At 38.6% G+C, this 24546-nt stretch overlaps 1 protein-coding gene across 2 annotated transcripts; it reads right to left on the minus strand.

Annotated features, from left to right (window-relative positions):
- WASHC5 (WASH complex subunit 5) lies at positions 1-24535 on the minus strand. Of its 2 annotated transcripts, none has more exons than XM_063174050.1 (29): positions 24406-24535; positions 23118-23418; positions 20498-20643; positions 19403-19487; positions 19031-19131; positions 17888-18080; positions 17169-17321; positions 16271-16384; positions 15009-15180; positions 14107-14234; positions 13666-13795; positions 12723-12835; positions 11916-12082; positions 11231-11306; positions 10426-10536; positions 10172-10312; positions 8646-8726; positions 7888-7989; positions 7107-7286; positions 6574-6698; positions 6047-6209; positions 5236-5338; positions 5045-5124; positions 3611-3714; positions 2987-3116; positions 2765-2861; positions 2209-2362; positions 1492-1579; positions 1-426 (listed from the first exon to the last, which is right to left on the minus strand). In XM_063174050.1, exons 2-29 carry the CDS (start codon positions 23301-23303, stop codon positions 370-372), a joined length of 3480 nt encoding a protein of 1159 aa, XP_063030120.1. In that variant the 5' UTR covers positions 23304-23418; positions 24406-24535; the 3' UTR covers positions 1-369. The 2 variants fall into 2 exon arrangements, with proteins under 2 accessions (XP_063030120.1, XP_063030128.1); XM_063174058.1 differs by lacking the exon at positions 24406-24535 and adding an exon at positions 24337-24372.
- Between the last annotated feature and the right edge of the window lie 11 nt (positions 24536-24546).

Below are 24546 nucleotides of genomic sequence, written 5' to 3' on the forward strand. Positions count from 1 at the left end.
TCTTGGCAAACTATTCAACACCTTTATTTCCAATTTCACTGTTCATTTCTGATACAAAAGTCAAACTTCCACAGATAGTTCTTCAGAACAAAAAAATCTAAATGATTTATACATAAACAATTACATGCAGCATTTATAATGTGCAGTACAAAATGTACACTGTTTAGAGGAGATCCACGCTGTGTATCATGCCAAGATTTAAACAAGGGTTATACAGACTAGTGCTGATGGTTACATTTCACAGAGACAGCTGTAGGCACTGCCTTGAAGCAAAGAAAAGACACAGGCCTGAACAGCTGTACTTGCCTCACCCTCAGGCCCCAGCTCCTCATTTCAGGTTTGGAGAAAAGCCTTGGTTCCTGTCCATATTCATAGAACAGTTCTGAATTCATCAAAAATGAAGCTTGGCACGTGTGCTTCAACAACCTGAGGGACACAGGAAGGCACAGTGGGGCACTTGCATTATCCATTTGTTGTCCATTCATCCATTACAAGCACATCAGATCCATGACTGGAGCACACACACTGCTGACCTGGGCCACTCTGGCATCAGGATGTGCTCCTGGATGTGCTCAAAGCCAGGGAGGAACAGCCCAGCCAGGGCTGGGAGGAGCTGCCAGGAGCCCAGGAACAGAGCAGGACTGGAGGAATGCTGCTGTGCTCTCTGCTGGGCTCCACACAGCATCACCTGCAGCTGCAGGACTGACACAGGGACCTTCCACCACACAGAACTGTGGGCTGGGAAGAGGAGACTGGAAGAATCTCACTCTCCTCACTGTGAATATTAGCTGGGAAATGGCTGTTGAATGTTTATTCAAGAACCACAGAGGTACAGCTTACATATCGCAATCAGGATTATGACTTATTTTGAACACTATATATAAATAATATATCATCTTCAAATGTAGTTAAGTTGCATTCAAACATGAAACAAAGTCTCTCTACAAGTAGATTTTTAGCATTTCCCTTGCATGTGAGATAAGGAAGCTGCCTGGGAAATCAGCCTTTGGCAGGAAGTGAAGGAAAGACTGGATACAGTGTTTCACCAAAATTTGGATTTTCTAATTAGCTTCTTGCCCTGTGTTTAGGATACTGCTAAGCTTAGTATTACTTGGAAATACTTTGGAACTTCTATTTTATTTCTTTCCTTCCCAACAGCCCCCAGCATTATACACTGAAGGTTAAATTTAACAGACTGGTTTGAAATTAGCACAAAGGTGAAATCCTTTATTTATCAGTATTCATCTATTTATTCCTGTAATAATGGGACTGAACTCTAGAAACCAGGGCTGCTGCATCAGGAGGACCCTGAGCTGTTATTTGTTATGTTGACTCATTTGTAGCACAAATGGAAGGTGTGAGCAGTGTCTCCCTGGCCAGATTCCTTCCTTGGCTAAAGTGGAGTGGGAGCACACATTCCCTGCTCCTTTATCCTGGGAAAATGGTTGGGATATTTGGGGCCATATTTAGAGACATGGAATTCTTTCTTACCTTTCTTGGTAACTTGGTGTATCGAATGTAATCTTCCAGGAACATGAGGGCACCCACTACATCAGCAGGCATTTCTGGAATCTTCTGGCTAAAATTAAACCACCACGGAGATCACACACTTATCAACCACTTACTTGGATTAAATTACCTGAAAATGCCAGCCTTCAAATAGCATCATTTCTATTAGGTGTCATGTGTTTCTATTACAAATAGAAATTGTGTTTTAATCTTCTATTTAGTAAAATATATTGTTGTTACTGTCTAATGCAATCATGGAGTGGTTTGGGCTGGAAGGAACCTTAAGGATCATGGAGTTACAACAGCCCTGCCATGGGGAGGGACAATTTCCACTGGACCAGTTTTCTCAAGGGCCCTACCAATCCCAAGGGCCTTGAACACCTCCAGGCATGGAGCATCCACCATTTCTCTGTGAAACCCATTCCAGTGCCTCACTACCCTCATGGGAAAGAATTTCCTCCTAACATTAATCTCTATGTCCCCCTTCTTTTAGTTTAAATCATTCTCCCTTTTCCTGTCCCTGTCTGACCATGTAAAAAGACCCACTCCACCTTTTTAGTAAGATTCCTTCAAGTACCAAAAGACTGCAAATGTCAACTATACTCTGCTAGAACAAAAATACTGAAAAAGCAGTGCTTTTCCACTGCTGAAGTCCTCTTCACAGAGGTGATACATCGGTAAAAAGTAAAACATGGGTACCTTGTGCACTGCTCCACTGTTGAACGAATAAACTGACCAATCAGAGCCAAAAATTGTTCTGTGTATCTTGAGTGGAACTGTTTCAACAGGGTGAGGAGCCCCAGAACCAAAGGCAGCCAGTCAATTTGATCAGCTGGCCGCTTGCACACCACTCCTGCACAGAAAAAACCCAAAACAACACATGTTTATAAACCAGAATATATTCTTATAGCACAGGCTAACTTATGTAATGTACTCTTCATGGCTTTTTTTGCTGTCTCCCTTTCTGCTTGCTCACACAAAAAAAGTCCAAAACTAATGTAACAACTGCATGTCTTCCATGGTGAATGGCTTAATGATATTAACTGAGGCACAGGATAGAATGAGAAACCCAGGAGTCTGGATTCTGTTTCCTACCTTATTGTATTTGACTTAAATAGTATAACAAAACTGTCTGAACTGAACTGATAAAGTCAGGAACTGTATGTTTTCTATGCAGGCAATTTTACTATCTTCTCTATAGATAATTTCACATAGGTTTTAATTAGATTTAGACAAACAGCAACTTACACATTACCTAAATTTCTGTTGTACTGAAGTTTGGGAAACTGAGAAATGAGGAATAGGAAGTTGACGGTGGGAAAATATGGCAGACGTTTTGTTGTTATGTAGATCTGAGGGAAAAAAAAAAGAGTAGTACAGACCTTCTAAATATTATTTTTTTCTCAGTTAAAAAAAATAGAAAGAAAAAAAAATAGAAAAAAGCAAACTGCACCAAGCCCCAGAATGTATGCCTGACCTTATTTAATGGGTTGTGAATGCCAGCAGCTTCCAGATAAGCTGTGATTTCATATAAAAGAGTGTTGTCTTCTTTAGGATAAGGTAGTAATGGGTTCTGATAATGTGCTTCAATGTCAGCCAGTATTGCTCTAAAAGGAAAACGGATTATATTAAGTAATTTTAAAAATTATCCCCAAATAAACCTTACATGATGCCCACATGTCATATTAATATAAAAATTTCAAAGATACAAAAACCTCTACATGGCCACAATCAAGAGTAAAACACCTTTTCTGGAGTACCTTTTTACAAACATCATATTTGATTCAAAATCAGCACCACATATATTCTGTTCCCTTTTCTCATCTAAATGTGACTTCAGAACCAGGTATAATCAAATGCTATTAGAAACTGCACATTCAAACTAGTTACTTGCCAAGTATTTATTTTTAATGTTTTTGCTGGGTTAAAATTCAAATACTGATCAACAAAAACCTGCACACAAATCAGATGCCACATTTTGCTATAGATTTTAGATTTTGTAATTATAGATTTTTGTAATTTTAGATTTTAAGGATTGCTGAGCTTATAACAATTACATCACAATGATACCAGCAGCTCTTCAGCACATTTTGCTTCTTACTTATTGAGATTTTCCAAAGCAGCAGCCAAATGCTTGGAGTCAAATCTGCAGGAATAATTTAATTGATTGGTAATCTGTCGTCTTAAAATCTGCATCTGACCAACCTGTGGACACAAACACAAAAAGAGTGGTGTGTTATACTGAATGCAATGAAGGAAGAGTGGAGCCAAGGACTCACCCCAGCTGCACAGTGCACTCAGAGCAGAGATGCAGTCACAGTGCCTGAAGTTTACACAGTGACAGTTCCTTGTCACAGGTACAGGCCAAAGGAAAAGGGCACAAAAAAGGCACCAGGTATAAAACCCCAGTTACTTGCTTTTCACTGGTCAGTGAAAATGCCTCTACTCTGCTTCCCACCTCTCTGTACATCTTAGGGTCAGCACAGCAGGAGAAGAAAACATGAGAAAGGCTAATTGCAGTCAACCTTCTTCCCTGGCCTTTCCTCTTCACTCCAGTAACATAAACATCCACAGCACTCTGAGAAATGCTGCTCTCCATATATCATTACAGAAACAACATAAAGAGATAAGACAGTGGGACAGCTTGTTTAAATCTCCAGCACAGAAAAATGCCTTCTGTGGCAAGGCAAGTCTGGGAAATGCTACTGCTCCCAACTTTATCCTTGGGCATACCATGGTCACAAGGCACTGAGGGGAGGCTCATGAGTTCCTGACACTGAACACTAACTTAGTCTGCCCAAATCAGATCTCTAGTGCCAGACTCTGCTTTTGGTGAATGATTTCTTATGAATCTCAGTGCTCAGCACTTTGTGGAGTGTGAGGTGACCACACAAATGAAGCTCAGGAGCTCTCACAAACCCAAGCCTGTTTCACATGTGATGCTACATAATTTCAAGTTAATATAATACAACATAGCAAAATAAGCAGATTAAAATATCACAGAATCACAGCACCATTAAGATTGGAAGAGATCCCTGAAATCATTGAGTCCAACCTACGACCAAACACCACCTTGGGAACTAAACCCTGGCACTGAGTGCCTCATCCAGTCTGTCCTCAAACACCTGCCAGTGACTCCACACTTCCCTGGGCAGCCTGTTTCAATGTTTAACAACCTTTTCTATGAAGAAATTCCTCCTGATGTCCAACCTCAACCTCCCCTGGTGCAGTTTGAGGCCATGTCCTCTTGTCCTGTCTCTGTTACCTGGGAGAAGAGGCCAACCCTCACGTGGCTGCAGCCTTCTTTCAGAGAGCTGTAGAGAGTGGTAAGGTCCCTCCTGAGCCTTCTCTTCTCCAGGCCACACACCCCCAGCTCCCTTAGCTGCTACTCACAGAATTTACCCTCTAGAGCCTTCACCAGCTCTGCTGCCCTTTTCTGGACATGCTCCAGCACCCCCATGTCCTTCCTGAATTGAGGGGCCAATATAACCAGAGAGCCTCGAATGAATTCTAACAGTAAGCCACATGAACCTACCTTCATTATGGAGTCTAAATAAGCTGTCCAGATCTTCTGTGTTTTTGCAATTGCTGCAGAATAAACCTTGTTTGAATTTGCTGAGAAAAGAAGAAGGGTGAGGCATTAAAAAAAAGAACAAGTAAGAAGAGAAATAAATGCAAGAGTACAAAGACAATTGCTTTCTTCCATGTTAACCAGGAAGCACTTACCTATGATTCCTTTGAGGGGACTGACAGCACTCATGAGCGCCTTTAAGGTATCTTGTACTGACCTGTCACGCAATATACTTTTCTGAAACATGCTGAGGAAATTCTAAATAAAAGAAAGAAACAAGTAAGTAAAATTATCACAAATGCACTCTATGATTAATCTTGATGGCACCGGAGACACATTTTTTAACAGCAGGGGAAGACTATTTGCATAGACAAAGAGTGGAGGAATTGTGTAGTTACAATTTTTGCTTTTTGGAGTTATGTTAATCAATGTTAGGACATTAAGAAGATACCCCTTGTCAGTATCTAATATCCACTCTGGACAAGGAGTAATTCAATTTTTCAGGAAGAACTGTGTTGATACTTATTTCCGCTAGAATCTCTAACAAGGATAGAACTAGATTCTTCTCAGGAAACAAAAAAACTTGGTTTCACATAACAGGTACTAGAGAAACAGCAATTTCACAGCATTGACACCTTATGTATCATGGTAGACCCAAACAATCTTTGTTGATATCGGGACAGAAAAATAGAAGATGACCTGAAATCAACTTTTAAGTACACACATAGTGTACACCTTCAGAAAGCGTGCCCACACAACCTGGAATTACACAGCACCATTTACTTAAGAGCACCAACTTCCATAATTTCCTCTGTAACTGAAATTCTCACTTTTGTAGTTGAACAACCATTTTTCATTTAATTTTGATTTAATTTTGCCATTTCAGTAATTAACTTTATAAAAAAATTATTTCATTATTAAACAATAAAGCATTGTGGCCTTGAGAAAGTGAAGTTCAAAAATTACCTGCAGCTCCTTTACAATCATGAAACACAGCAGCCTGTCTAAGCCATTGAGACCAAAGGTACCCAAGGTATCTTGGATCTCTGAGAAGAGACGACTATTGGTTACTTCCTGATGAGTTTTGATATCATACCAGGTATTCATCTGGTCAATGTAACACGTGATTCTGAGGGAAAAAATCAGCAAACAACTTCAGAAAAAGCTGCAGACAGTTCCTGTGACACTCTCAGTATTGAGTTACCTTTCTTAGACAGATGAGAAAGACTCTCCAAGTATGCCCAGTGACGTTTAGCTATTCCTCTCTCCACCAGGGCTCTGTCACTCATGCCTGATTTCTCTTTCCTCCATTTGTTTAACACAGTTTTCCTTCTTAGACTAAAATGACCACTTTTCTAAAAATGTACAGGATGGACTGGGTAAATCTGATTTTAGATAAAGGTATGACAGCTAAGGAAAACCTGTCTCTTGTATTTTGATTTGTGTATGGTGGAATTGAAGCTATCCAATGCATGGTGACACAAAGTACTTACTTTGGATCTGTGATCCTCAGGATTTCTCTGCAAAGACGACCAATAAATGTTACAGATTCATCCACAGGTGTGAATTTTGGTATAGGAATGTGAGTAGACTGGTATATACTCTGCCAGTCTTGAATCTGAAAGGTAAGTTTTACAGTAATTTGTAGTGTTCCCATTGCACCTTTTTAATTTAGAGATTTTCCTTTTGTTCAATTTAAAAGGAGCACACTGTAACATAGTATTGTAAATTACACATAGCAGAACACTATAAAAACAGAATAAAGCGAAGAGAAGAATGAATCTTTTACAAAATGTACTAAAATATTCTATTTTGGGTACTTTCCTTTTATGTACAAATAATGCAGGGGAGATGCCTGCAACATTTCAGAATAAGCTGGGGGCAGTTTTACACAGTATTTAGCACATTCAGCTAAAGTCACAGTGGTATGAACAATGGGTATACATGCTCCATCAGTCACAGGCTCTAACAGCCAATTCTAAAGACATCTATCAACTTTTTTGTTGTTTTTGGGTTTGAGTAGTACCTTTGTTCTTAAGAAGTTATTGCACTCCTGCTCCACGTTGTAGTTAATAATACGAGACACTTCCTCCTGCCAAATTTTTAACCCATATATGTTGACATAATCCTGGATATATTCAAATGATCGATGGAACCCATCCATTGTAGCTGCCATTTCCTTCAGTTTGGGCATGAGTTCACTTGGCTGGAGACAAACAACAAAAAGATAAAACCAGAACTGTGAACAGGTAGAATTCAAAGAAAATGTAAAAGGCTTCTAAATACCCTTAGAGAACAACCTCTAGAGCATTTCACTGTGGTCCAGCCAGATCTGAAAAGCACTGAGAAATTTATCAGAGTTTGATATCGGAATTAATTTTTACTAAATATTTTTCCTCCCACTTTTTGTATTTATTTTTGCCTTCAGTGGTACTATTGATTGATCTATGAGATTCAACAATCTGAACAGGATCAAAACAAGGAGTCACTCCTTATTTTATCATTGCCTATCAATGTTACTTGACTTATGTGACCTGTCAGTCATCACAGACAAAGGCAGTACTGTGAATTCAGAATTGGCAGGACAGTTTGGAATAGAATAAAAAGATGGTTTTTAATTCTGTGTACACTTGGCAGTTTATAAACTCATTTGAACATCAAATAAAGAATTCCAAATAACCTTCAGTAGTCCAAAATTATTTTTACAAAAAGGAAATCAGTACATAAAAGTATAAATTATTTTTTAGAGGGCAGTATAATAAAAGAGGTCCCTGCACACCCAAGATATATAAAAAATTAAAACCAACCTTGGCTCTAGGATTAAAGATGAGGCCCCTGTGAAGAGCCAGGGCCACCCGTTTTACCAGCTCCTTCCTTATTCCATCCTCTAGTAACTGTTTTGGGTCCACCTAAGTAGAAGAAACACATTTTCTTTAAAGTCAGAAAGCTATAAAAAATATAAAGGATTTATTTTGTACCAAGAAAGATATTAAATACTTCTGATGAACAGGAAAGCACTGTTAACAGATGCACTTAACCACCAGAACTTGTTCACAGAATAAAAAATTTACATACTTCTACTAGAGAATAAATAATTTCTTTAATTCCCATATTCAAATTTTGTTCATGATCCACTGAGAATGTTGTACAATTCTAATAAGTATGCATTAAGAAGTGTATGTTTCTTCAAGAATACTTGCTTCTAGTTCTCAATGAGGTATCAATGTAGCCTTGATGTAAAACTACAGGACAGATTATACCAGTGGAAGAAACAGCTCTTCAGAAAAGAAAACTCTTCAAGTTTTCCAGCAGGAAACCCCCAACAATCACCAAGTACAGTGGATGAATCTATTAACAATGGGAACTGTGGGTTCCTAGGAACCTGAAAAAAATATAGTTCTTATCTGGCTGCCAATTGAGGCATCACTGTTTGAAAATTTGTGTGCAAACCTATATTTTCTTGCTGGTTTATTTTTCCTTGAGGTCTCATATATTGTGTGGAAACCTGTGCTAAACCAGCACAGGTTTCCACACAATATTTCCTATTGAAATAATGGATCATTACCTTTATGATACCAACTAAAGTAGTTTTCATCATGAGGATACCTTCAGTGAAGATTGAAATTGCATGGGTTAGCTTGGCAACCTGTAACAGAAAAAAATTCACTGAAGTGATTCAACAAATGTAAATAATTACTCTAAAAAAAATCCTTGTTTCCCAGTGGTAGCTTCCTACTTTAGATTTAAATAATATGCACTGATATACTTCCAACTTTACATTTTGTTATGGACTTACTTAAAAAGTTACCTTTTTTTTTAGTCAGGTAAATAGAAGTGTATTAGCAGTAGGAAAGAACAGGTACCTCTCAGAGGCTTCAGAGGGATTACAGAAGGGAAGACCAGCCATATCTTGTGTGCACAAATATTATGGACAAACCTCTGAGCTGGTACCTTTGAGCAGGCTGGGAACACAGCTCACAGTAGTTATTCTATAATAAATCCTGCTGCCACCATGAGTCCACCTCAGTATTTCCACTGATATAATATGGCAACTCTGAGCATGAGGATAATAATAACTGTAACTAATTGTAAAACTTCACTTGAAGTTTCACAATTAGTTACAGTTATTATTATCCTCATGCTCAGAGTTCAGAAAAGCCAGTCTTCTGCCCTTCAGGTGTTTACAATACAGAATAAAGAAGACACTTCATATCTACAGTTCAACAGAAACTGGAAGTGTAAACAGCTTTAGTATAATTTGTTTTCCTTTTACTGTCTCAAAATAAAATATTACTGAACACTGCCTTCTCCTTCACTCCTGCCCACACACAAGCCAGACTCACTTGAAAAAGTCTCATGGGGGAGAGTTTAAACCTAATGTTCAGGTCTGAACATCAGTTTAATCAGAGATCACAGCTTGTTTGCAGAAAACACCTAACAAGTGAGCACTTTGGCAAAATCTCCAGGGAAAAGCTGGGATCTTAATTGATTATTAGATTCTCTGGGAGAAAGACTCACTGATCTGCTCAGGTATTTGTGTTGCATCTTCCTCTACTGAAAATAAAACCACGTAATTTTAATGTTTGCTCACTCTTCCAGACTGGTTACGAAGCAGAAGAAAAACCAGAGACAAAATAAGCAACAGCAGCTTTATCTGGTCAAATCAACGTGCCTCCATCCTCTCCTCATTTGAGAGCAGCAAAAAGCTTAACCTTGCTGGCTTATTCAGTCTTTGACCTTCTCCTCTTGGAACAAGAATGGCAAATGTGGAGGGCTTCATTCCAGACTCAGGTTTTCATTCTCTCCAATAAATAAATACATATTTATGCTCATTTAGAAATTTACTTAGATTTTTTTCCTCTCCTTCTCTACAAGATCAAAAATTTAAACTTCTACAAACAGAAGCTCAAAAGTTACTCATCTGTTCTTGTGAAACCTAAGGTATGCTCACAATAACACCCATCAGTTTAAGTCAACAAATGTAACTTCACTGTTAAACTGTAACTCTATGGAGCTTTGTAGATTTAAACTTAGGTTAAAGTTGGCCACCTAGAAGGTTTGCTTTTTCAGAATTCCCTGTTTTAACAGCACCTCATATCGTGGTCCCAGCTGAGCATAATCTCGTAGCTTGTCCTTATCAAGGCGAGTAGGCACTTCAATAATATCGTGTGTCTGGAGCTTTATGATTTTGAGAAGAGATGTAAACATGCTTTCTGGAATTATCTGTAGAACCTTTGTAAATGAGAGAAGAAACACCCACAGTCAGTATATTCTCATTAAGAAAATAATCCTCAATTAAGAAAAAATAATTAGAGAACAAAGCATTACACCTTATAAGCACCCACCTTTCTGACATAGGAGACCAGCTCTCCAGAGTAATACTGGGACACACTGAGGAGGTCGGGACTGTTCGCTTGATTGATGCGGAGAAGTGGCAAATCAAGAGCAGAAGCAAGCTAGAAATAAAGTTAACACTTTAACTTCATGTTTCTTTTTCTGAGGAAACTTATATGCTAAAATTCTCTTGCTCAGGCTCTTATCTTACAACTCAAAGTACTAGATTCTTCCTAAGGAGCAGTGTTATACCAGGCTTTCCAAGCAAAAAAAGTCAAAGAAGTCCAACAGTCCGTCAGGCTACCTTCTCTAAGATGGTTAAAATCTAAACAGCTGCATGGGACATTTCAGTTGTAATTTTATATTCCCACTCACACTAATCCCTATACTTATTTCTACAGATGATATTTTCATCTGAAACTAGAGCTTCATCAACAGACAAAGGGAACAGAGAACGTAAGTTTTCAAATTCCTTCAGCCTGCTCTGATCCATATGCAGAAGATCCCATCTGTGCACCAATGCCTCCAGAAAACAGCTGTAATAAGTAGAAGCTGGACAAGAGACTTATTTGCTTAACAGCAGGAATGCAATTGCTGCATTATAAAAACATGCATAACTTGGTTTTATTTTCATTAAAACTAACCTTAATTTAATTTAATTTAATAGTGAGGTAATTTAGTACTGTCTAAAAAAACTAGACATAGGAGATGCTGGTAAAATGAAGCCTTAACTGATTTCAGAGCATAAGGCCTTTTAAACAAACTGCTTGAATTGAGCTGCAATGTTCCAGTACATTCAGTGTTGCTCATACTTACCTTTAGGAAAGTGGCTCTGAGTTTAGTTACCATAGATGGACTGACTCTTATGCTGTCTTGCATAATAGATGTAAAGCTGGGGTAGGAAACAAACAAAACAAATCAGCTTCTTCCCTGGAACCGTTATTTTTAACTGTTTAATTCTATGTCAACAGCACCAGTGTAATGTGTAAACAGCACAGGAGATCACTAACAAACTTTACTAGAGGAGGATTTAGGTCAGAAAAACCCTATATGAAAAAGGGGAGATGGGACAAAAGATGAAACAACAGGGAGTGTTTTCAGCCACAGCAATGAAGCAGCAGCTCAGCAAAATCCCACCATGGAAACAGAGTTCTTGAGCATTAGTCTTTCCTCACTTGTTTTTGGTTGAAAAATGAACTCCAGTATTTTGGAGAACACTTAATAAGACTAAAGGATGGAGACAGGAGGTTAACAAAGCTGTTAGAACAGCATGGACAGTAAGAAGTTACACTGTAATTTAACCTGCAGTTAACAACCTGAGAAGGATGTATGTTAATTCCTATTCAAGCTGATTATAATTCAGTATATACAACTCACAGAACAATGCTTCAAGACTGTTTTTAATTGAAACACTGATAGTGTTAATAACATTTATGCATGTGATTTCCCACAAGTTTTACAAATGGTCTCTGACTGGAAGAAAAAGTTCCTGCTAACATACCTGTCAATTAATTGCCAAGCATAGGAAAGATCACCAACTATCTGCATGGTGATCAAGACCTCTTCTTTAATGTTGATAGTTCGGATCATCTGATGGAGAAATTTGCGGGTGTCAGCCAGAAACTGGCAAACTTGCAGGTTACTTTCCAGCTGGTGAAACTCTTGGACCTATATTTAAAAAACAAACAAATAAAACTCATAAAAGGACTCTTTTTTTGTTGTTTTCTATTCATCTTTAAGGACAGCAATACAAACATAATCAGTAAAGTGACATATTACTTCTGGATGCTAGTAGCAGTAAAACACTTAAATCTTGGCCTGTAATAGAGTGTATTAACAATAAATTTCACAAAGTTATTACAGGAGGTGTACTGTGAAACATCACTCTGAGTACTCTTTTATATCCTGGAAATAGAAGAAGCACACACAAAAAAATACAGATTTTTTTTAAATTTTGCCTTTTAAATAAATCTTTCTAATTTCAAATGAATTTATTTTCAGAATTTCTAAAAAAGGAGTAGTATTGCCAAATAATGCTAAACACTGAATTAATTTCTTTGAAAAAACCGACAAGCCCTCAGCTACAGGTAGCATAACCTTTTGTACTATATCCTTATTTTACAATACCAAGGTTTATACAAAACTCCTGCTCACTGTAGATATGTAACAGCAAAGATCAAATAGATTTCGACAGTTTTTAAAATTCAAATCTGTTCTGCATCTCTGCTATCAGAAGTCAGTACATGTGTAAAGACTGCTGCTGTTCCAGAAGGACAAGGTCATTTATCTCAAAATGTCTTTGCCATACCTCTTCCAAAGCTTGTATTAGCTGCACGGTTTTTCTGCCTGCTGCAGTGGAATCATCATAGTTCAGAGACATTATTTGCTTGGAGATTTCTCTGAACCAAGCCTGGAGATTTTCTATGAAAAATTAAGGAAAAAAAAAATAAAACCTCTGCATATATGATCGGCATCAAAAATGCAGGGAACTTGCTAGTCAAAAGAAAAAAAAGCTATACACACAGGAGATTATTTTTACAAGTTCTTATTTCACTGGTACATTTATAGTCTTTCAACATGTACACTTGTAAAGTGGCAAATGCTCAGGTAAATTTCACATGCAACATTAAAAACACCTACCAACATAAATGGGCATTAAAAAATCTTATTTTCACGAGTTCAAGAGAAAAAAATAGATGTTTCAAAAAACAGTGCAAGGAATTTGGAAAGAAGCACAGATTCCACTTTTAAGTCCTTAGAGAATTAGAAGAATACCACTCAGTGTAGAGGACAAGTAAAAGGTGGTTTTCTTCTTTAAAAAAATGCTGATACCATTGAAATCCAGGTTACAGCCAGGGAAAGAATTAGGGAAGAGGTTAAACCATCCCTAAATTTAATGGGCATGGTCTTCTCACTCCTTTGTACATAGAACATGGTAATGTGAGCTCCATTATACATATAGAAGTGAACTGATATTTTATAGTTTTAACTGGTATATCTAAATAAATGAATGAAGAATAGTTCTAAAAATAGGGCCACCTAAATATTAGGTACCTAAATATTGCTTCATATGGAATATGTGCAGAAAACCTAAACAAGGCAAGAGCTACAGAGACCTCTTTGGCAGCTGAGGGACATGAAAATTGTTCCTATATTATCACTATTAGACTCATGTATTTTATTTTGGTATCACTTTAGAAATATAAATTGAAATAACTTTTTTCCCTCATAGTACAATTTTTAATAATTACCATTTTTCTCCACTCTAGTAAGAGGTTTAACTCCTGAGAAGACATCAGCAAGCTCAGTCATCCTTTCAGATCCCTCTTTTTTATAGTTCTCCCATTTTGCTTGTTTTTCTGACAGCATCTGCTTGAACATCTACTGAAACCCAAAGCATTTGGTTTACAAAACTGGCAAGGAGGCATATCACAATAGAGAAAATAAAATACTTAAAACAGATGGAACCGACTAAGTGATTACTACAGAACTTCAAGATCCTGACAGAATATTAAAAATAAAATTAAAAATATTAAGCAATACAGACAGTGGGATGTACATACAGTGACAGAAGCATACTGAATTTTATAGAACAGTACAATGCAGATTTTTTGATTTTTAGTCACTTTTAAAAATACCCAGTGATTTTTCAGGTTAGAGATCTTAGAAGACTCTGGTTAGCAGCACATTACCTCTTTTAAAATGAATTCAAATTGAGCTGTATCCAGAAGAAGCTGGAAAAGGATCCTGGAATTGTACCTTGAGTCTGTTAAAATTTGATCCTTTATCTGGCGGAGACGTTTGTTATTTGGATCACAAGCTGAAAATGGAAAGACAACATTTCTCCACTGTTACACGGAATTTGGCCAAATTTTTCAATCTTTGTAAATACATTCTTTTTTAACAGTTTGAAGGGAAAAAAAATTTTGCTCTGGTATGTAAATCCCCACTTGTTTTCCATTTACATGGACTAACTATTCCTTTGAATAGAATATAATTAAAGTTTCCGTGGTGCTTCAGCCTTCTTAAGACTTCTGCAGGCTTCTGAAACTAAATGTGAATTTAGTCCCTCTGATCAAGAAGACCCAAGATCAGTATTTCTAAAACCATCACAAAAATTGTATGGAGGTGGAACAGAAACCCTCTTGCATATCAAGAACCCTTAAAGACAGCACAAGCATTCAAATAAGGAAATGTCTAAATAGGTCAGTTTACACACCCAAACTCACATGAGAGACATTACTCAACACTTTCAGCTGAATTTCAGTTCAACAGTTTCAACCTGTTAATTACTAACATTGTAAGAAACTGGCCACTGCCTTCTTTTTGGAGCTACGTAAAACTTTCAGAATTATGTTTTTCTGCAGAATATTATTCAACAACATCATGACTTCTACTAATTTTTGTATTGGTGTTCAGCTCACAAGAACTGAGGAAACTCACATGCTGTTTCAGACAAGGCTTTAGGAAACTATTTGCAAAACAACAGCTCAACAATCTCCTGCAAACAGCAGAGGAAACTGCTGACTTCAACAGCAGCAGAACTGAACTTCCCCCTCAGTGGAGCAGGACTGAGAGCTCAGCAGTGCCTTACTGGTGTCTGCAGTGTGCAGCATCAGCCAGCGGATGGCCACGTTGCAGTCTCGCAGGCAATTCAGCAGCTTGGGAATGTTGTCCAGCACCAGCTCCTCCCTCAGACAGCCCTCCTTGAGGAACTGCTGCACCTGCGTGTGCACTCGCTCCGTCACTGCAGCGTACCTGCTGGCCTTGAAACACAAAGCTTGCATCAATAAAATCCTTGCCTCAAATGGAATACACCACGCTCCTGAGAGCTTAGTGGGCACGCAGTTAAAAAAAAGTGCTATAAAAATTATTATCATTATCAGTAGGCAATATTATACACTGTAAGTGCATGACAAAGGATGCAAGATAAACTTTAAAGCAAGGCAATACTTGTATAGGATGTATACAGCTCTCAAAGTAAAGTGAGAAATACAAGAAGTAGATGTCGCACAAGTATTTCTCACAGGTGGTCAGGGGGAAAACCCTTAGGAATAAAACTCTGGAATGACCTAGAGAGACCCAGAAGCTAAAAACAGACACATAGAGCCGGAAGAAGACTTTGATAAGCAGTATTCCCATGTCAGAAAACAGCCTGCACACACAGCACACATGTTCCCAGCAAAAGTAGTTCAAGAGTCCAGGCTACACAGGAAGCATAATGTTTCAAAAATGCAGACTTTTTATATACTCACTTAAATACTCTCTAGGAATTATTCCTAAAAAATGGTACTAGTATTTTATTGCCTAATGGGAAAGGAAACAAAAATCTACCATAGAACTGAGATACTTATTTGTCACTGTTGGTCATAACAAACTGAAGAACACACTGTATTTAAGAAGGCTTCTCTGTATTTATTTTACAGCATGCTGTCTTTTTATACTCTTTCACAAAGTTTATACCTATCCACTGGTCAGAATACAGCAACATAATCTTTACTGGAACAAAGTGGCCTGCCCCATGTTTATCTCCCTCTTTCCTTTGTTTCCAGGCTGACAGCCTTGGTAAAGTTCCTTTCAGGAGCAAAGGCAACTCTTATCAGCTCCTCTCTTTCACTAACCCCTTCTGACTCACAGACAGCTGTGAGCCCCTTCCACACATATTATCCATTGAGTTCTACTTGGTTAACTTCTTCCCTAAAGATGAAGGAAAAATTTCTACTCGTATTCCCTAAGTTTGCCAAACAATATGGTACATACATTGCAGACAGGAAGAAAAGACCCATGCATTATTGATGTCATATACTTCAGATGCCCACACATCTTGCTAAAAATACTTAATGCTGGCTTATGTACCTGCTCTTTGACATTTGAGAGATCCAGTGTGTAGTTGAGGGCAGTTTTAGCAGCTTTGTAGGGTTCCCATGCTTCTGCCAGATTGACAGTGATTCCCATGTAAATGCTAATGACCTAAAATTGGAAGCAGAAAGCAAGAAGTTGTATTTATGTGACTATTAAGAAAAATACAAGGTTTGCATTTAGCAATATGACAGAAAGGGATATGCTGTGGCTATAAATAAGAGACAGCTGAACTTTTTTGGTAGCAGTACTTTTTGGTGTATCACCTTTGGAAACCAAGAAGAAGACTTTGAAACAAAAGGCACACAATTAATTAGAAGCTTTGTTCTGAAAACAAGATGACAGTTCTTTCAGTAACTATATATGATACTTTTTTCTCCCTGATTTCCATGATGCTCTAAAGAAGAGCAAATTCCAGTGCTACAGAAGGAAGAAATTCTTCGCCAAGAGAGTGATGAAGCACAGCCACAGGTGTTCATAGAGGCTGCAGAGTCATCACCTTAGACATTTCCAAAGCCAACTGGGCAAAGCCTGAGCAGCTTGATTTAGCTTTGAGGTCAACCACGCTTTGAGGAGAAGGCTGGATTAGAAAATGCCTATAATTCCTTCCATCACACATTTTCCTGGGACTTACTTTATCTTGATGGTATTAGGGTGTAGTTGACTGAAGCATTTAAGACAATAAATTACACTTTCAAAGGACAGCCTTCCATGCTTATCCAGAGTGTTTGACTTGAACTGCTTTACTCTGAACAAAGTAAAATTTCCACAGAGAAGAATCTGTTCTAGTTTTAGGTTATTATTACATTTCTATAACACATACTCTAACAATAATTTCAATCTTTCTTATAACGTGAAATCCAGGGAACAGTTTTAAAACAGAATTTATCTTTACCCAATTATCTGGGAAGTATTTGTCCACGATCTCTCTCATTTTTGCTTGCTGAGTGTGAAGAATAGAAGGGTCAAAATACAGTATGACATAGAGCATAGCAGCCTGAGTAGCCAGGGCAGTGCTGCGGTGTTCTGGTAATGGATATGCTGAAACCTAGAAAAAATAACAAAACAAAGCTGAACATAATACTGTGCATCATAAACCACCTGAAAATATTATGGGACACATTAAAGAGTGTGGTATATAGATACTATGGGGCAAGAAGTTTATTTAGGTAAGCTGGACATGCTTATTCATACAGCATATTTACCAGATATATTGCCAGAGTGTAAATGTTGACTGCATAGATGTGTGCTACTTTTAACAGGCTACAGTAAGATTTTGCTATGCTCAAGTAAGAGTAAATGACTCAAGTAAGACATGTCCAATCATAAGACATTAAACAAAAATGGTGCTTTTTACTGCAAGGCTGGCCAAGTACTGCAGCAGATTGCCCAGAGAAGTTCTGTGGTTTGCACCTCTGGAGATACTCAAAATCCAACTGGGTACAGCCCAGTGCAACCTGCTCCAACTGACTCTGCTTGAGCCAAGACAGACTAGCTGACCTTAAGAGTCCCCTCTGTCATTCATTTTTTTCTGTACTTCATGGCTGAGTAATTGACCTGAGAATCAATTTGATGCTCCCCTTCAAGGCCCTCTTTTATCTCAGGGCAGCTTACCTGGTTGTAAATGTCATCTGACCGCAGGCGGCCGATTACCATGCTAATGAACGTTTCACTTATAGGAACCCTGCTGAAGTAGCTCTCAGGGTAATTTGGAGGTCTTTTAGCTCCAGGCTGGCTCGAGTATCCGGTGCTTCGAAGCAATTTACAAACATCATCTAAATTGGAGTCAGCAGAGGATCGGGCTGCACTGTTTTACAAAAAAAGAGGAACAAAAAAATGAGCTATATGACTTAGTAATTTCCTTTTCTCCCACCCCTTGTTACCACGCCCTTCTCACAAGAAAATTAATAAATACTAAAGTCTAAAGGAGGTTTTTGATTTTTATTCCATTAACATCATGTTATAGGACACCGATGAATGTCCATACTGAAATTCCAGGTAAGCGGAAAAGCACAAACAGAAAATTAAACTCAGGAACAGAAAGAAGGAGCTTTATATTCAGAGAAGAATTTGTTCCCTTTTTTCCCCCCCTTCTTTTTAAAATTTTCATTTTCTTTCTCTCCATCTCTGAATTCCCCTTGTCAATTCACTCCTGCATTCCAGAGTTAAAGAATTTCTCATTATATACTGGGAGACATAAACATAGTCAAAGCAGCACTTTACACGTGTGGAAGAATTTGCACTGATACTCTTAAAGCCCCCAGCTGTTATACCCTGATACTCTTTAAGCCCCCAGCTGTTATATGCTGATTCTGAGAACCTATCCCATAAAACTTGTTACTGATTTACCTAATAAAGTTCTACAAGAAGTCTAACTTGCATTACATTTGTCACCTAGGTAGTCAGGACTTTTCAGAAAGTTTCCTTGCATGTTTGGGAACCTGTGACACTTTCCTAGGTGGCACTTGCAGCCTAAAAGCTTTAGCCTAAAGTTTATTTGTGGACTTCAAATGTCTGTTGTAACAGAATGAAAAATCTGTTGCTCGTTTTGCAGCTGAACTTGCAAACACAGCTAAAAGCTAAAGCAAGGAATATCTGCTGATATTCAGAAAGCTCTGCTGAATTATCTGTATAAAGTCAGTTGATGAAAAATGTGTCAATATTTCCATTTGTCTTAATTCAATGACCTAGGTTACTGAACATACTGCAGGTTACACATCTCAGCCTTGAGTGCTCCTGTACACCAATATACACCACCTGTATCGGTAGTAGGAAACCAACATTCTTTCTCTGACTTCTCCTTCAATCTTCTGGTCAATGACCAGTAGCATGACTCCATATAAATACAGGGCTTCACACTGTTTGGAAAGGGAAAGAATGAAGAAAGAAAATCACATAAACATGATTTTGCAGCAACATTTAAAGAAAAACACGTTTTGGCAAACTAACCCAATGTCAACTACGTAGTCAACACAACACGAAAAGTGGCAGCCTGAAGATTTTTGCTCTTTGTCCTCCTTGAAGTAAGCCACAGCACTTCCACACATTTGGTAAACTTAAATTTTTGTCTAGCTTGGCACTTACTAAGTGGGTTAATTTTCTACTATTACAAAACTAGTCAATACTCACTAGAAGCTGTTTTCCATCTTCATTGAGGAGGACGGTTTCTAATGTTTGCTGAATGTAAATTCCTTCATTGAGATCATCTAAGTATCTAGGAATCATGACAAAAACTTTGGTCATTGACTATTTTGCTCTCAAACTAAACTCAGTAAGTGACATCTTCTCTGAAAGCCAACAGATGCATCAGAACATTTCCCTAGAACAAGCATTTCCCTAAAAAATGAGAGACTGGAACCCCTAGCTAGTGCCAACCAGTTGGCACAAAGTTTCCTTCCATATCCTGATGGTGTATGTGAAAGACACTGGAGGATACCTGGCAGCTCACAGCTCATCCTCCTAATTTTGTCATGGGTGAATACACCCTGGGAAGGCTGCCATGCAATAATGCTGTAAAACTGTGTCATATTTTCAAGTTATCTAAGTATATCTCCTTGGAAATACCATAAATTGATCTCAATTGCAATTTGGAAGGTAGAGCTAGAAATAGCATATGTTCACCTGAATTAACAGAAGATTTATTCCTATTAAAGGATTTTCCAGTAACACTACTTAATAGGTAATATCAAACATTTGATCTTTTCACATAACATCAATAATAAAACCAATTCTCATGTTTAAGATTCTCAGTAACTTTTTCTTAGACCATTTAACGAAGTTTTAATTTTGCTTTTTAGATGTCAGATTAGCAAACTTGAGAATATGGCAACTTCACTGAAAAATTTAGTTCAAGAAAATAATGCCAATGAAAGTTAAAAAACCCAAACTATCTGTTTTGCAAGACCAAAAGAAAATTGCTTAATAATATGGATTCTTCTTTTATTAAAAAAAACCCAAAAACTTCAGCACAATCTCTAAGATAAAAAAAACTAACTCAAATTTACAATTGAGGAATTAAGGTAGAGAGGTTAAATCTTTTCAAGTCATATATTAACCTGGCAGACAACTGTTGGAATAAATGTTAGTGTTTACTCCAGCAACCCAGGTTAGCTGGAATATGCTTCAACAAGGAGTATATTGGGTCTCTAAGAAAAAAGCTTCTCATCAATAAGACAAAACAGTTATCTGGTCTTTGAAAATCCATATGTATTTAAGATACCATACCTGTTTAAATCTACAATGTATTTATGTACACTCTGAAAAGCTAAATAAAATCTTGTCAAAATTTCAATGTTGTTTTCACGAAATTCTTCATCTAAATCCAGTAACTCAGGCTTGGCTTCCAGTTTGCCTTCACATGTCTCAGGCCCCTGAAAAACAGAAACTCACCTTTAGAGACAATACTTAATACTTTGATCTCTACTTGACTTCTCTACAGTAGGACACAGACCATGTACAACCACCCCTGTGTGCAAACCAGACTTACCATTCCTTACCAAAACAAGGATCTGTAGTTTTCTAACCTAATTTATGGTAAAATATTGATTCCATAAAGATGAGTTTTACACATTGTTGCAATCTGCAATGACTTTAAATATGATTTATCCAATATAACCAATGGAAAAGAATAACCAATGTTTTCAGTAAAGTCCCAATACACCTGAAAGCACTGGGTGCTTTCTGTAGTGCTCATACCCTGATGGAATTTTTTCATTTACGCATTTCTTCTGGTTGATTTCTCAGATAGAAACCATAACATTGAGGGATCACAAAGCTTAGTACGTTCTCATACATTCAAACTGCTTGAAAATATTAGACATGTTTTTCCCACAGACTCTACATCTATCTCAGCACTTGTCTCCTGAATTAATTCTCATTAACAACCATGGGGGGAAAGGAGTTGGGATGAAGAACCTGACTTCCTTAAAGCAATAGTACAACTTTCCTAACCCTTTACCACCGTCATATTTCTCATAAGCACCATAGAATCTTACCATCACCAACTAAATGAAAATAATGCTAAAGTTTAATTGGAAGTATTATTAGAATTTAATTGAAAATATCCAACTGACAATTTGAGTTTTAAAAAGGATTCTTCTGCTTCTCTTTGTGTGCAAAATATCTACATAAAACAAAGGATAAAAGCAGATGCCAAACTGCCTTTGAAGTTCAAATGGACAAAGTAAATAGTTTCAACTTTCCAAATCTCTCCTCATTAAAAGATTCTAAGAATTGTGCATTGTCCTAGATTGCAAGACAATGTGTATTCTATTTAGAGGTGTGGCAGTTATCTGTTAATTGGGCAGTTTTCTTTATCTCTTCCACAAACCAATCCTCCCTTGGGGAGACATCTGCAGTTAATGTGCCAGTGAGTGTCACTGCGTGGCTGATAAAAACTACAGCATCCCATCGTGAGATGCTCCACCCAGGGGGAGGAGCCAAGCATTCCTACCTGGATACAGTCTGATATTCTGGGACACCAGGACAGCCTTTCCACTGGATTCCCAGAGGTGCAGCTGTCTCTTCCACTGGATCTTCAGAGGAAGACTGATCCTTCTACAGGATCACTGCTCCAGCAGAACCACACCTGCCACTCCAGGAGGGCTGCAGCCACCATTCCAACTGGACTGATACCAACACCCTCACCCACAGGGTACAGGGTATCTGGTCGTGTTCTGACTGTCAGTGTTGTTTTGTTTCACTTTGTTTTGTTTTATTTTTATTTTCTTCCCCAATAAAGAACTGTTATTCCTGCTCCTATATCTTTGCCTGAGAGCCCCCCTTAATCTCAAAATTTATAATAATTTGGAGGGAGGGGGTTTACATTTTCCATTTTAGGGGAGGCTCCTGCCTTCCTTAGCACACACCTGTCTTTTCAAACCAAAACATGTGTACAGAAGGGGTGCATTTGCAGTAATAATATCTATAAATTCTCTAATCTCTGCTTTATCAGTATGACTTCTGAGGATTTATTTGGTTTTAACAGCACACTTATGCTTTCTTAACATTCAAAAATACTGAGGCTTTAAGGATTACTGTATTTCTTACCAATTACAGCTATCTGCTTTTAAATTTTCAAGTAATTTGTGTATAAAAAAAAAAAAAAAGACTTCAACCAAGCACTTAGATCTAAAGGTAACTGTGAAATCATTTGTGCTCTGGGTTTTCAGTATCTAAGCCTCACAGTGCCTGAAATTTACAACTTTTACTACAATGAAACTGAATTTAATTTTTGAAGTGTCTCCCTTGCTTTATTACCACCATTTCTTGTATGGTAAAGTCCAAATAAAGTCAGATTAGATAGTCTCTGTTGTTCCTTCTTAATCATGCTGGAAAATGACAGAGGGAACTTAGTACTGCAAGCCTAATTGTGAAAGGGAAATAAGGGCTTTCATGGACACTTCTCCTTGACTTATTTATTTATTTATTCAGCCCATGTGACAAGTCCAGAGGAAGAACAATCACAGCACTGTCAGACAGGAAAGCAGAAAGCAGTTTTCATGGCTGCAAAGAATAAGCTACAGAATAAGAGAAGAAAGATGGGCATACTGCCCACGGCACTGCTCTGAAGGAAAACAACCAACCATGCAGGCTCAGAACCTGCTGGAGGAAGGTTAATTTAGTGTTCCTGCAGGAATTACTACTACTACTACCTCCCCAGAATCCAATACTCACATTTTATATAATTGGTATCTATCAAAATTCACAGGGCAGATGACTCATCAAACATTTTGGAAAATGTAGTAGTAATAAACACAATAGTCAGGAATGGCGGTTTCACAACCCAAAACATCCTCATGTGGGACAGCAATGCTTTAAGTAGTTGAACAATGAAAGGATTTACCTTGAAATAACTGAAATCAAATATGATATCTCCATACTTCTGCTGATCAGCTTTGTCCTTTAGCCTGAAAACACCAGGAATAAATTCGGAAAGTCTCAGAAGTTCTGCAATGATGGCATTTCCACAGGAAACAATCCGAAGAATTGCCTGACCACAGAGATTGTTTTCAGCCAGAAAATCCACCATGGTGGAGCTGGATGTGACAGAGCAGCAGAAGTCCTGCAGTCTGATTCTGATCCTTACTCTTTAGGTTACTGCAAGCAGAAATCCTGATGAAGAAACGAGCTGCGCCATTAATAACCTGCAAAAACAAACCCACACACATCCAGAGTGGTTTATATTCATATTTTCAGTAGTTTAATTTTTGGACATTTAAGCATACTCTCCAATCTTTCAAATGATGAAATCTAAATTATCCACAACTTTGTAAAATGAAAGAAATGGACAGAATTCATTTTCTGCATGTACACTGAATTTGAGAAGTGACCTGTGTGAGCAGGCAGGGGAAGTGTGATCTTTTGGAGAGCAGTTGAAGAACATTATTGAAGAATAAAACAGTCACAATAGTGAAGCAATTATGACCAGGTGAGGACACTGGGCCCAAGGAAAGCAAAACCACTTCACAAAATGTGTTTTTAAGAGCCCCTTTAAAAATACAACCAAAGTGATCATAATGGATTTTAGCAATAAGGAAAACTTTCATAGCAAATGGAAATGACACAGCTCTGTTCCTTAATTTATTGCTGAAGGACGAGCTTCCACGCTGTGCTTGCGTTTCCTGCTCAACTTCACTCGTTCCCCCGTTTCCTGCGGGACACAGCGTGCAGCACCAAAAATAAGCGTCTGTGCTTCAGAAACATTTACGGGAAGTTATGACCAGGCTTGATTTTTCAGCAAACACTTCCCGAACCACCGCGATACATTTCTGATGACAGTGAGCTGTCCCAAGACAGTTCCGACCCAGAACGAGCGCCCGGAGCCCTCCCAGGTCCCCAGTGCCGCGGCAAGCTCGGCTCTGCTCCACAGGGCGCACAACGAGCCCCGAACCGGCAGCGGCTCCGAACCCGCTCCGGTCCGATCCGGTCCGGTCCGGTTCGGTCCTGTCTCGTCTCGTCTCGTCTCGTCTCGTCCCGTCCCCTCCTCTCCTCTCCCCTCCCCTCCCCTCCTCTCCCCTCCCCTCCCCTCCTCTCCCCTCCCCTCCCCTCCCCTCCAAACTGACGGTTTGCGCCCGGGTGGCCCCGCTCCCTCAGCGGCTCCCGCCGGCGCCCGCCCCGCCCAGCGCGCTCACCTTGCCCCGGCAGCGCCCGCGGGCAGGGACGGCGGTGGCTGCGGGCACAGAAGGATGGAGGGAGGGTGGGAAGAATGGGAGGGAGACGGCGGCGCTCCCTACGACGTAGCCGAGCCCTCTCATCACATGACGGCGCCGGCT

Source organism: Melospiza melodia, chromosome 1 (assembly GCF_035770615.1).
Source record: "Melospiza melodia melodia isolate bMelMel2 chromosome 1, bMelMel2.pri, whole genome shotgun sequence".
NCBI classification, from domain to species: Eukaryota; Metazoa; Chordata; class Aves; order Passeriformes; family Passerellidae; genus Melospiza; species Melospiza melodia.